This window comes from Seriola dumerili, unplaced genomic scaffold (assembly GCF_002260705.1).
Source record: "Seriola dumerili isolate Sdu_G_001 unplaced genomic scaffold, Sdu_1.0 BDQW01000169.1, whole genome shotgun sequence".
NCBI lineage: Eukaryota > Metazoa > Chordata > Actinopteri > Carangiformes > Carangidae > Seriola > Seriola dumerili.
Genome location: NW_019174424.1, coordinates 5689781 through 5704250, shown reverse-complemented (window position 1 = coordinate 5704250; position 14470 = coordinate 5689781). Strand labels below are relative to the sequence as shown.

The 14470-nt window shown below is 38.8% G+C and overlaps 1 protein-coding gene across 1 annotated transcript; it reads left to right on the top strand.

Annotated features, from left to right (window-relative positions):
• Positions 1-2175: 2175 nt before the first annotated feature.
• On the top strand, positions 2176-13283 carry LOC111227290 (myosin heavy chain, fast skeletal muscle-like). The gene is made up of 40 exons (XM_022752718.1): positions 2176-2234; positions 2335-2561; positions 2769-2923; positions 3281-3437; positions 3565-3592; positions 3681-3792; positions 3881-3973; positions 4053-4116; positions 4239-4337; positions 4430-4533; positions 4617-4755; positions 4855-4973; positions 5080-5229; positions 5311-5481; positions 5577-5883; positions 6262-6335; positions 6426-6513; positions 6600-6717; positions 6835-6958; positions 7057-7193; positions 7328-7583; positions 7882-8124; positions 8218-8394; positions 8471-8616; positions 8729-8819; positions 8914-9303; positions 9431-9557; positions 9636-9754; positions 10126-10322; positions 10421-10604; positions 10699-10864; positions 11049-11173; positions 11307-11615; positions 11698-11901; positions 11990-12115; positions 12228-12398; positions 12485-12589; positions 12681-12776; positions 12902-13042; positions 13266-13283. Exons 2-40 carry the CDS (start codon positions 2354-2356, stop codon positions 13281-13283), a joined length of 5838 nt encoding a protein of 1945 aa, XP_022608439.1. The 5' UTR covers positions 2176-2234; positions 2335-2353.
• The last annotated feature ends 1187 nt before the right edge of the window (positions 13284-14470 follow it).

Here is a 14470-nt window from a genome sequence, read left to right as displayed (position 1 = left end):
ACACACACAGACCCATTCTTAGATTTACATGAACAACTTGAAACAAGTCAGTATTAGCTAAGAAAAAAAGTTAAGAAAACTGTTAACCTACTTTTTGTAATTTATTGTTTTTATCCTCTGTGTTATGTTTTCTATGGTCTGCCAGTTTGACTCAAAAAAGCACTAATGGACATAATGCCCTCAAGATTTGACAGGACACCTTAATCATGCTTCTTTAACAGATGACACCTCCTATCAAATGTAGCAAGCGCAATTTGCCTTGGGTGAAACTTATTTTTGGGCCTGATCTCAAACAAGTTGCCAACTGTTTTCATGCCCATTTAGAGAGTTATATATATATATATATAACGGGTGATTGAACTTTTATGGATAATTAATTTTATTACAGGAATATGAGATGTGCCGGTGTCCTGTAACTGTACACCACAAACATTTGGGGCCAATTCCAGAACTAAGCTCCATGCATGCATCTTAAAACCTTTGTGTGATGTAATTCCTATTAATAAAGTGCTTTGATTTTGATTTTGATCAAATAGTGCACAAACATTATTATAAACTTCATGGTATAGATTTTAAGGTATTCTTTAGGTATTACTAACACCTACAAGTTAAGAAGTTTTTGATTAGCACAGTAAAAGTTTTAAATATAGCATTATTATTATTGTCAAACTTTGTTAAGAGTCGTGAATTATTTTGTCCCAAACTCATTACCAAACTCACAACCTCTAAATTATATTTCAGATACATATCATTGTTTAAACAACATTTGCTGACAACTGTTCTATATTAATGCCACTTAGGGGTAAACAGTCTGCCATTTCAGAGATGTCAAATGTTCAAGTGTCCTGCAACTGAATATCAATGGAATTTGGAAGACTTTCCAATACGAGTTCCCAGAGCTACTCATAAATTTTAAAAAAAGATTCTTAAAGTTAACAACATGTTTCAGCTTAAATGTCCTTTAAATCAAGTTTTATTTTATTTGGAATCGAACACAAACTATAATCTGCATCATTTCATGAATGATACAATTTAGCCATAACTTCCCTGCCTGCAATTGGAGGCAATAGTGGACCAGCATTTAGAGCAGGAAGCTTGTTACATCTTGTAATGATCTAGGGAACAAACACATTAGACCACCTTCTTTCTTGTTAAATAATTTTACATTCATGCTTCCTTAGGCAGACCCATAAGCCTATGTGGTATGGTTTATTTACTTGGTTTATGTTATTATGTTTGAACATAACAACTTGTGTAGGAAGTGTGAAAGCATTTTAGTAAATATTTCCTCAGTGCTGTAATTGTGTTGTAATTTTGATACAACAGAGAGTCTATTAACTCACAGTTGATATACCTGGTGTATGCATTAATTCATATTTTAAATTTTAACACCCACATTGTGTTGGCCACATCAAAGGTTGCAATCAAATCAAATCAGTTCAATTGGTACGACATCGTGATGTATCCTGTATTTTTAAGAAGTGCTTTTTTTAGTGACAAAGAATTATGCATATCACTTCCTTAAACATCGCTGCCACTAAATAAGCTACAGGATGAAAAGAGGCCATGACCAAAATGAGAGAGAGACAACTGCTGACCAGGCACTCCCACCCACTATAAATGAGGCAGCAATGTACAAGTGTGAACTGATAGGCATCCATCACAGGTGAGTGTATGCTCTGTAACCTCAGTTTGTGCTCCTTTTGATTAGCTGGTAAAGTGAATGTTTGGTTATCTTTCAAATGTAGGTTTCGGATTATGATTAAATTTTATGGCATGTGAAAAAAGGTGTTGAGTGGGAAACATTTTTCTAAAAGAACTTTTAACTCCTCACAAATTTGAGAAATTGCTTCTTCAAAAAAAAAAGGACAAAGTTTATTTGTTTTGTGTTAAAATTTATTACACTTCTTATCTGAACAAATACAGACTAAGTGACAAAAGGCTATACTATGAGAGGAGAGCACTGAATTTTTAATGATTCAACTGATTACAGTGAGCATTTATTTCTTAGGTTTGAAGACTTTAGACAAAATCATTCAACACGATTGTGGATTTTTTTTTAACTTCCACCTTCTCAGTCTCATCTAAATGTTTTTAAATTGATTGAATTTCCACAACTAAATTTAAATGAAAAACCAACTGAACTTTTTGTGCTCGTGTTTAATTATCTTTTCACAGCATCTTGAGACTCCTCCAGAGACTACACCACTCAGTCTTTTTTGGAACGAGCTGAGGTAGGAGATGTCACCATAGGAACCAAATGAAATCTCCACTATCAGATGGAAACTACACCAAAGAGATTTCATGTTGATATGTTAACTATCATTTTTTCAGTCTCGACTAAAGTGCCACCATGAGCACAGACGCGGAAATGGAGCAATATGGCCCGGCGGCCATCTACCTCCGGAAGCCAGAGAGAGAGAGGATTGAGGCACAAAACACTCCTTTTGATGCCAAAACAGCCTACTTTGTGGTTGATGCTGATGAGATGTACGTGAAGGGTAAACTTACGAAGAAAGAGGGTGGCAAAGCCACAGTTGAGACTGACGGAGGAAAGGTATGTGATTAATTATACAATGATGCACTAATTATACAATTTGAAATGAAAATTTTATTTTCTTAACCAAAACATTGCAATCTGTTTCAATAATGAACATTTAATTGAAATGGAAGCTTAGCAAAGCATTTACTGAAGGATTAATTCATTGTGTGTTTTGGTTAAGAAAATAGTGTTTTAAATTCCAAACTGGACACTGCTGAAACTACAGTGACATCAGTTTCATTATGTTTAAAAGAGGATGACATCCATCAAAGGAACCCTCCAAAGTTTGACAAAATTGAGGACATGGCCATGATGACCCACCTCAATGAGCCTTGCGTGTTGTATAACCTCAAAGATCGTTATGCATCATGGATGATCTATGTGAGTTTCCACTATAATACATATTTCAAGTTGTTTCACACAGTTTATGCAATGCTCTCCCTTTTTCTTTGCGATCACTAAACTCATGGGACATCTTTTTAAAGCAGCTAAAAACATTTTTGTTCAGACAGGCTTTTGGTTAGCTTGTCTGAGCAGCTGCTCCATTTTATTCCATTGGTTTTTATGGCCTGTTTCCCTGTCTGTGTTTGGAACTTTTGTACATTTTGATTCATTAAAGTATTTTGTATCTGTGAATAGTGCTAGCCAATAAATAAACTTTAATTACGTACCTACTTACTTACACTACACTTTATGTATATGTTTACCTAACACTATTTATACTCTCTACTTTTACAGACCTACTCTGGGTTGTTCTGTGTTGTTGTGAATCCCTACAAGTGGCTTCCGGTATATGATGCTGTCGTTGTGGGTGCATACAGAGGCAAGAAGAGGATTGAGGCACCACCCCACATCTTCTCCATCTCTGACAATGCCTATCAGTCCATGCTCACTGGTAAGCGCAAAGTTAAAAATTTTTAAGTGTGTATGTATAGAGAAATGGAATTCAACTTAAGCAAAACCTTTCTGAAGGAAAACAAGGAAAAAGGAACTCATGTGAAGTATGCATGTTTGTATTTCAGATCGTGAGAACCAGTCTATCCTGATTACGTGAGTATAGCACAAAATGTTGTGTTAAATCTTTATAAATCTTATGATAAAGAAACACAATCTTGATAATGTGCCCCTTCTACCTCAGTGGAGAATCCGGTGCAGGAAAGACTGTCAACACCAAGCGTGTCATCCAGTATTTTGCAACAATTGCAGCTCTTGGAGCGAAGAAGGCTGAGGCAACCCCTGGCAAGATGCAGGTAAAATTGGTTGTTTAACATTAACGGTTTTGACAGAGAAAAGTTATTTTGGATGTACAGCTCATGTAACTCTAATCTTCTCCTGCAGGGCTCCCTTGAGGACCAAATTGTTGCAGCCAACCCTCTGCTGGAGGCCTATGGTAATGCCAAGACTGTGAGGAATGACAACTCCTCTCGTTTTGTAAGTAATACAGGAAATATATTTTTCTTTTCTTGCTAAACTATACAAAATTAATGTTATCAAAAATCTGTCTCTCTAGGGTAAATTTATCAGAATCCACTTTGGTTCTGCTGGAAAGCTGTCTTCAGCTGATATTGAAACATGTAAGTTCCAACGAAGGTGTAAGTCAAGATTCCTGTGAACTAACATGTGGTCTTTGATGAACTAAAACCACTATATTATAAGAAGTAATCACATATTATCCAATTGAATTTGCTACTCTTAGATCTGCTGGAGAAGTCTCGTGTCACCTTCCAGTTGTCTGCTGAGAGGAGCTACCATATCTTCTATCAGCTGATGACAGGCCACAAGCCTGAGCTTCTGGGTATGTTAAAAGATGTCTTGGACTTAAAATTCTGACAAAACTACAAACAGTATCAAAAGAAAATCTCATGAATTTTGTGTTCGCCCTTCTAGAGGCTCTTCTGATCAGCACCAACCCCTATGACTATCATATGATCAGTCAGGGTGAAATCACGGTCAAAAGCATTGATGATGTGGAGGAGTTCATTGCAACAGATGTAAGTCGACAAATTAGTTAAATAAAGAGTATAATGAGGGAAATGTTGCAATTACTGATAACTTTACTTCATTTCCACTGCAGACTGCCATTGACATCTTGGGTTTCACTGCTGAGGAGAAATTGGGTATCTACAAGCTCACTGGTGCTGTGATGCATCATGGCAACATGAAATTCAAGCAGAAGCAGCGTGAGGAGCAGGCTGAACCTGATGGCAATGAGGGTAATAATCGAAATAATACCACACTCATGTAAGTTTTCTGATCTGAAAATACTATTCAAGTCCATGTGTACTTAGCACTCTTGTCCACCTTTCCATTAGAGGCTGATAAAATCGCTTACCTCTTGGGCCTGAACTCAGCTGATATGCTGAAAGCCCTGTGCTACCCAAGAGTCAAGGTCGGAAATGAGATGGTGACCAAAGGTCAGACCGTTCCACAGGTAATGAAGTGAAATTAAATGTTTTAAAAATGATAAAGTATTTGCATGTTCACATGAATATATTGTTTTAGTCAGGAAATTTCAATGCTGAAATCCCAATTTCTAGGTCCACAATTCCGTTATGGCTCTGTGCAAGTCTATCTATGAGAAAATGTTCTTGTGGATGGTCATCCGTATCAATGAGATGCTGGACACAAAGCAGGCCAGATCATTCTTCATTGGAGTGTTGGATATCGCTGGATTTGAGATCTTTGATGTAAGTTTGAAAAAATATTGGAGTAATTTGAACGTTTAACACAATATTGCCATGAAATTGAACATCTTCCTGTAATTACAGTTCAACAGCTTGGAGCAACTTTGCATCAACTTCACCAATGAGAAACTGCAACAGTTTTTCAACCACCACATGTTTGTCCTGGAGCAAGAGGAGTACAAGAAAGAAGGCATTGAATGGGAGTTCATTGACTTTGGTATGGACTTGGCTGCCTGCATTGAGCTTATTGAGAAGGTAAGTGGCCATTTGGGTATACATTATTAATTTTTTCATGTGCAAATGGTAGCTTCCACAGTTTAATTTCAATATGAAATGTAAATTCTTCTCAGCCAATGGGCATCTTCTCCATCCTTGAAGAGGAGTGCATGTTCCCCAAGGCCTCTGACACAACTTTCAAGAACAAGCTGCATGATCAGCATCTTGGCAAAACCAAGGCCTTTGAGAAGCCAAAACCTGCAAAGGGCAAGGCTGAGGCTCACTTCTCCCTGGTGCACTATGCTGGTACAGTGGACTACAATATCAGTGGCTGGCTGGACAAGAACAAGGACCCCCTGAACGACTCAGTTGTTCAGCTCTACCAGAAGGCATCAAACAAACTCCTGGCCTTCCTTTATGCAGCTCATGGTGGCGCTGACGGTAAGAAATAAGAGTGAGCAGAGTAATCAGAAGCGCTAATATTCTGTATTGATTCCATGATTCATTCTCCTAAACTACTGTATGGATACTGCAGATCAACTGAAGTAGGAGAAATGCCCAATACTTTCAACTTCGAAATTTCAAAGCTTATCTTATGGTATCTTATTAATGGTGCATTAATAGTAAAGGATGAAGGATGAAGTAGATTTTTTTGTAAGCTTTAAACATTTAATCAGTATTTCCAGTTTATTAAAAAGTTACTGCACAAAGTGCAGCAAGTTTGCAGTCATATTTAAAAATTGTGATTTAAACTTAAAACAATTATGACAGCATAATTTGTTCAGTCTCATGAATAAAATGTAATGTTTTACAATGCAGACGCTGCTGGTGGTGGTGGCAAGAAGGGTAAGAAGAAGGGTGGCTCCTTCCAGACTGTATCTGCTCTTTTCAGAGTAGGTATTGTTTCACAACATTATTTCAACGGTTAAAAACCTCATATTAATATCATGTTTGACCTATTATCTTATAATTGTGATCCACAGGAGAACTTGGGCAAGCTGATGACCAACTTGAGGAGCACTCATCCTCACTTTGTGCGTTGCCTGATTCCCAATGAAACCAAGACCCCAGGTAAGAAGCCCAGAGACCTGCTTTTTGCATTTTATGTTACACTGTGTTACAAAGAAATATTTTAAAATGTATTCATTTACTCTCAGGTCTTATGGAGAACTTCTTGGTCATCCACCAACTGAGGTGTAACGGTGTGCTGGAAGGCATCAGAATCTGCAGAAAGGGCTTCCCCAGCAGAATCCTCTATGGTGACTTCAAGCAGAGGTGTCTACAGTTTTCATTATATGAAAGTCAGGCTGATTTCAGATGAGGCATTGTGGTGGTTAACACAAGGAAGATATGAAAGGAAAATACAAGTAACAATATCATTTTGTCTTGTAGATACAAAGTATTGAATGCCAGTGTCATCCCTGAGGGACAGTTCATTGACAACAAGAAAGCTTCAGAGAAGCTGCTGGGCTCCATTGATGTGGACCACACTCAGTACAAGTTTGGGCACACAAAGGTTAATTCTTGCAGAAAATGTTCACAGATTTTTACTTATGGAGTCATCCTTTTGTATCAATATTTATTATGACTGATTACCTTGATTTGACACCATAGGTGTTCTTCAAAGCTGGTCTGCTGGGTGCCCTGGAGGAGATGAGAGATGACAAACTGGCTACATTGGTAACCATGACTCAGGCTCTCTGCAGAGGATACCTCATGAGGAAGGAGTTTGTTAAGATGATGGAGAGGAGGTAGGATTTTCAAATAATACTCTGGACTGTACTGTCCGATTATACAAATATTTTTCTTAAATAGTTAGGGTCAGCATTTCAATGAAATCCCATTGCAGAAGTAATTGCACAATATCTGTGATTATTTTTTCCAGGGAATCCATCTTCAGCATCCAGTACAATATCCGTTCATTCATGAATGTGAAAAATTGGCCATGGATGAACCTGTACTTCAAGATCAAGCCTCTTTTGAAGAGTGCTGAGACTGAGAAGGAGCTCCAACAGATGAAGGAGAATTATGAGAAGATGCAATCAGACCTGGCTACTGCCCTGGCCAAGAAGAAGGAATTGGAGGAGAAGATGGTTTCCCTGCTGCAGGAGAAGAATGACCTGCAACTGCAAGTGGCTTCGGTGAATACAATATTATATACACACATATAGTTTCTTGGATCACTAATAATTTAGTTGTATAAATTGCTTATTTAGTAATTTAGACAAAATCATAATCCATAAATCACACCTGTGGAGTTATTGGTAGACCAAATATTACATTGTGTACATGTTTTATCGTTGTCTTCTGTTTGTATATGTAACAATTGAAAAATGTTCACATTAACTAAATGAATAATTAGCAAACACCAATGAATAATAAAACCTCAAGCATAAAATAACAACAAATTATCCTATTCTATGTTAAAATACACTATAGGAAGTTGAGAACCTATCAGATGCTGAGGAAAGGTGTGAAGGGCTCATTAAGAGCAAAATCCAGCTCGAGGCCAAACTCAAAGAGACAACTGAGAGACTGGAGGATGAAGAGGAAATCAATGCTGAGCTGACTGCCAAGAAGAGGAAGCTGGAGGATGAATGCTCTGAGCTGAAGAAGGACATTGATGACTTGGAGCTCACCTTGGCTAAAGTGGAGAAAGAGAAACATGCCACTGAAAACAAGGTTCAGTTCATTTAAGTCGAAACTTAAATACATGTACATTCATTTTTTAGATATATGGTTGACATTCAAATGTGCCTTTCATACAATTTTCAGGTGAAAAACCTCACAGAGGAGATGGCATCTCAAGATGAGTCTATTGCCAAGTTAACCAAGGAGAAGAAAGCACTGCAAGAGGCCCACCAGCAAACACTGGATGATCTCCAGGCAGAGGAAGACAAAGTCAACACTCTGACCAAGGCCAAGACAAAGCTGGAACAGCAAGTGGACGATGTAAGTCAACAATTGCTTTGACCCTCTTTCGTGATCTTTTATTGTTCAGTTATAATTGACAAGTGTTATGTCCTAGCTTGAGGGATCTCTGGAGCAAGAGAAGAAGCTCCGCATGGACCTTGAGAGAGCCAAGAGGAAGCTTGAGGGAGATCTGAAACTGGCCCAGGAATCCATCATGGATCTGGAGAATGACAAGCAGCAATCTGATGAGAAAATCAAGAAGTAGGTTTTTCTTTGTTTTAGCGGATCAATTCTCTTTTCAGCATCTGACACATTACACTACAACAACAGTATAAACTATGACAGTGAAAGCTTTCTTGGTCTCCCCATCAAGGAAAGACTTTGAGATAAGCCAGCTCCTCAGCAAGATTGAAGATGAACAGTCCCTGGGTGCTCAGCTTCAGAAGAAGATCAAGGAACTCCAGGTAACATTATTTTACATAAATTGTAAACTCAGGGAAACAAAAACAAAATGCTCTAGTCAACAAGCGTTCCTGATGTTACTACCATCAAATGTAGGCTCGCATTGAGGAGCTGGAGGAAGAGATTGAAGCTGAGAGGGCTGCTCGGGCTAAGGTTGAGAAGCAGAGGGCTGACCTCTCCAGGGAGCTGGAGGAGATCAGTGAAAGGCTTGAGGAAGCTGGTGGAGCAACAGCCGCTCAGATTGAGATGAACAAGAAGCGTGAGGCTGAGTTCCAGAAGCTTCGTCGAGACCTTGAAGAGTCAACTCTGCAGCATGAAGCTACTGCAGCAGCTCTTCGCAAGAAGCAGGCTGATAGTGTTGCAGAGCTGGGAGAGCAGATCGACAACCTCCAGCGTGTCAAGCAGAAGCTGGAGAAGGAGAAGAGCGAGTACAAGATGGAGATTGACGACCTCTCCAGCAACATGGAGGCTGTTGCCAAATCTAAGGTTAGTTGCTTGTTGAAGTGAGGGGTTTGCCTTTTATCATGCACAGAAATATGAGATGTAAGTACAAAGTACTGCAGTAGCTTCAAGTCTGGGAGAAACGGACAGCTTTCATGTTTTGTTGTTGCAGGGCAACTTGGAGAAAATGTGCAGAACTCTTGAGGACCAGCTGAGTGAGCTCAAAGCCAAAAATGATGAGAATGTTCGCCAGTTGAATGACATTAATGCACAAAAGGCAAGACTGCAGACAGAGAATGGTGAGTCACCTTTAATAAAAACTTGGCTGTTGGTGGGTTAATCAGTTTTTATAAATTCATTTATACAATGTCCTTCAGGTGAGTTTTCTCGCCAGCTTGAGGAGAAGGAAGCTCTTGTTTCCCAGCTGACCAGGGGCAAGCAGGCCTTCACTCAGCAGATTGAGGAGCTCAAGAGACACATTGAGGAGGAAGTCAAGGTACACATTTCCTATTATTGGGTCTTAGAAGCAGCTGAATGGAGCCCTCCTTTTTGCATGTAGTCATTAAAAAATACATACAATTTATATTGTAACACTATTAAAAAGTCAAAACTCAGTCATCTTTAGGGTCCCACAGTAAAAGTATCCATACAGACATACTGCTATTATTGTGAACTGAAATCTTCTTATGAATTACATTTCAGATAATGAAAAGACAGATAAATGTTACTTGATGCTATAAAGCAAATATGATGTAAAGAATATGATCCAACTAACTAAATCAACATGTTTCAAGTTGATGAAGTATTTTCTTAAACAATATTTTTCTGCTTCATTAGTAAGTTAAAATGCTTTGTCATGTTCAACAGGCCAAGAATGCCCTGGCCCACGCTGTTCAGTCAGCCCGCCATGACTGCGATCTGCTCAGAGAGCAGTTTGAGGAGGAGCAGGAGGCCAAGGCTGAGCTGCAGCGAGGAATGTCCAAGGCCAACAGTGAGGTGGCTCAGTGGAGAACCAAATATGAGACTGATGCTATCCAGCGCACTGAGGAACTGGAGGAGGCTAAGTATGTAACTACCTGTTCATTGTTTTAATTCGTTTTCCTTAAATTTATTTGTTCAAATTAACAATAGAAATTAACAAATTAATTATTCTTCATTACAGGAAAAAGCTTGCCCAGCGCCTGCAGGATGCTGAGGAATCCATTGAGGCTGTCAACTCTAAGTGTGCCTCTTTGGAGAAGACCAAGCAGAGGCTGCAGGGTGAGGTGGAGGACCTCATGATTGATGTGGAGAGAGCTAATAGTCTGGCAGCCAACCTTGACAAGAAGCAGAGGAACTTTGATAAGGTAAATATTTCAACTGGAAATCAAAACCAATTTTATCTGAAGAAAACATACCTGAAGTAGTAACCAATCATTTAATTAACCTATACAAATCTAGGTCCTTGCAGAATGGAAACAGAAGTATGAGGAGGGCCAGGCAGAGCTGGAAGGAGCCCAGAAGGAGGCTCGCTCTCTCAGCACTGAACTGTTCAAGATGAAGAACTCTTATGAGGAGGCTCTGGATCACCTGGAGACCATGAAGAGAGAGAACAAGAACCTGCAGCGTATGTTAATCTCACTGGATTTAATGTGACTGTTATAGTAATTCTTTTACCTTCTGTGGTAGTTTATGAGTTTTTCTCAGGGTAAAAACCTTGACACATAAATGGTATGTGTGTAGATCTAATGTATACTGCATACAGTATTAAGTCTGAGTTACTCTAACTTTTTGTTTTGGTTGCTCAATAGAGGAGATCTCAGACCTGACTGAACAGATTGGTGAGACTGGAAAGAGCATCCATGAGCTGGAGAAAGCCAAGAAGACTGTGGAGACTGAGAAGACTGAAATTCAGTCAGCGCTGGAGGAAGCTGAAGTAATACAGATGAAAAAGACAGAAATCATTGAAGTGTATTTTCTGTTAAATCAATTTAGTTCATGTCCACTTCATGTATTTAACTATCCTTTCAAGCAAGTTTTATTAACATGTATGTTTAAAATAATCTCAGGGCACACTGGAGCATGAGGAGGCCAAGATTCTCCGTGTTCAGCTTGAGCTCAACCAGGTCAAGGGTGAGGTTGACAGGAAGCTGGCAGAGAAGGATGAGGAGATGGAGCAGATCAAGAGGAACAGCCAGAGGGTGATGGACTCCATGCAGAGCACTCTTGATTCAGAGGTCAGGAGCAGAAATGATGCCCTGAGAGTCAAGAAGAAGATGGAGGGAGACCTGAATGAGATGGAGATTCAGCTGAGTCATGCCAACAGGCAGGCTGCTGAAGCACAGAAACAACTGAGGAATGTCCAGGGACAGCTTAAGGTAAGGATTATATGATCATCTTATTAAAACAAACAACTACAAAAACTACAGAAATCTCATTGTTTTTTTCTCTTGTTATCAGGATGCCCTACTGCACCTTGATGATGCCGTCAGAGGACAGGAAGACATGAAGGAGCAGGTTGTCATGGTGGAGCGCAGAAATGGCCTGATGGTGGCTGAGATTGAGGAGCTGAGAGTCGCTCTGGAGCAGACAGAGAGAGGACGCAAAGTGGCTGAGCAGGAGTTGGTTGATGCTAGTGAGCGTGTCGGACTGCTTCACTCTCAGGTTTGTTTCCATTCATTCAGAATAAACTAGTGTTCTTGAAAATACATTATATAAATTATATTAAACATGACTTGTCTTAAACATTCAGAATACCAGTCTTCTGAACACCAAGAAGAAGCTGGAGTCTGACCTTGTGCAAGTTCAGAGTGAAGTGGATGATTCTATTCAGGAAGCAAGAAATGCTGAGGAGAAGGCCAAAAAGGCCATCACTGATGTGAGTTTACATCTCAAGAAATGCTTAATGTGGTCTTCATTTATGTGTTCAACAAGTGCTGTGAAGGATTTTTCAGATGAAAGTGTAATTACAGACCATTTTATAATTTCAGGCTGCCATGATGGCTGAGGAGCTGAAGAAGGAGCAGGACACCAGTGCTCACCTGGAGAGGATGAAGAAGAACCTGGAGGTCACAGTCAAAGACCTGCAGCATCGTCTGGATGAGGCTGAGAACCTCGCCATGAAGGGTGGCAAGAAGCAGCTCCAGAAACTGGAGTCCAGGGTATGAATACATATACTTTAAATGTTCATTATAAACAAAGAATGAGGATTCACCTTTTTGATGAATCCTTTACCATCATGCCACAGGTCCGTGAACTGGAAGCTGAAGTTGACGCTGAGCAGAGACGAGGAAGTGATGCTGTGAAAGGTGTCCGCAAATATGAGAGGAGAGTGAAAGAGTTGACCTACCAGGTAATGTCTGTTAACCCTAAAAACTACTGTGAGTTCTTAATTTCTTTATTCTGTCTCTGTACTTCCTAGTAACAATTCTTAATTTATACAGACTGAGGAGGACAAGAAGAATGTGCACAGACTCCAGGATCTGGTGGACAAGCTGCAGCTCAAAGTCAAGGCTTACAAGAGACAGGCTGAGGAGGCTGTGAGTCAAATGTTTTGTGATATTACACATGAGAATGTAGCACAAATCAATAATGACATACCATGAAACCATGCATGCAATATTTAAACAAAATAAAACATACTGCGTCTTGCAACCCTTCACAGGAGGAGCAGGCAAACACCCACCTGTCCAGACTGAGAAAGGTTCAGCATGAGATGGAAGAAGCTCAGGAGCGCGCTGACATCGCTGAGTCCCAAGTTAACAAGCTGAGAGCCAAGAGCCGTGATACTGGAAAGGTAAGTCAGGTGATATGATTTACAGAAAATTCCATTCTGGCACCTTAATTTAGTAAGGTTCTTTACGTTCATTAATAATAGAGTTAATTAAGTTAATTAATACGATTCTTTATTTATTTTGTATAGACATATACTAGTAAAGTAAATGCCAGATATAACTTGCATAACGACATGAAGTAGCTTAAGTGTTGGTAATATGTTCTGAATACTTTTCTTGTTCTTGATTTTTCAGTCTGACAGTGCTGAATAAGAGACATCATCCTTTTGGAACCATTTGACAGAGTTTATAAAATATGAACTGGCTGTTGAATTGTCTTCTTACAATGTATTAATTCAATAAACTGTTTCAAATATTATTTACGCTTTGTTTTATTTATTCAAATCACACCTCAGTGCACAGTGTTAAACACAGCAGTGCAAGTGAAGGTGCATCAGTTAACTTAGCTGTGTGGGGAGGTTACCTTTCAGCCTAACTTCAACATTTTCCTTTCCCTGGAATAATAGTGGTTTATACCCACATGAGAGTTATTCTTAGGATTAACCATAGCTGTTATAGCATAGTGTTACGTCTTAAAGACATCTTCACATTTAACAAAGCAGGAATTAAGATGCATTATTTTAATATAAATACACCAAAATAAAATGTAGCCTCCAGAGCCACAGTTATCCCCATTCTCATGTTAGTTATACAAACAGATGGGCAAAAAATCACCATCATCCAAACTTTTCATTACACCATTCATGAAAATACATTCAGCATTTGACATTACATGGAATCAATATCTTATTTATGGATAAATAATATATGACAGAGAAGAACAAAACTGAAAATATTTCAATATATATAAATATACGATGTTTTTACATTTACATTTTACATTTTGATAGTTGTATTTACTTGATATTAAAAAAGAGTCATCTAGATAGAACAGCATATAGAAATATCTATTGTATCTCTGGATGGATTTTGGAACGCTGTGCCGAAAGATGTCATAAATTCATAATTCAATACAGATACACATATCAGGATCCACTTAGCTAATGTAACAACTGTCAAAAAATCTGAAATGTTAATGTATTGATGTTCCAATAATCTTTGTGAAAATACTGACTTCTCAAAGCAGTTTTGTGATTTGTATTTAACAGTAAATATGATTGTGCAGTGTCTAGCTAATTTAGGAACAATAAGCAATCTTTGAAACTTTTGCACTAATGGCCCATCAGTTAGTCTTACAGTAAGTTAAGCATGTCATACCATGTCTCCTTTAACCCAAGCAACTAGAGAGCTGTCAGCAAGCATGAACTGTACAGAAAGACTTAATCCTTTCTCAATGTAAGCACTATTACAATGTTATCACATCAGAAAAGCTACCAAAACATCAGTGCATACATCATACAAAGGCTTCTTCAAGCACTTACTGTAAAAGCAATACATTC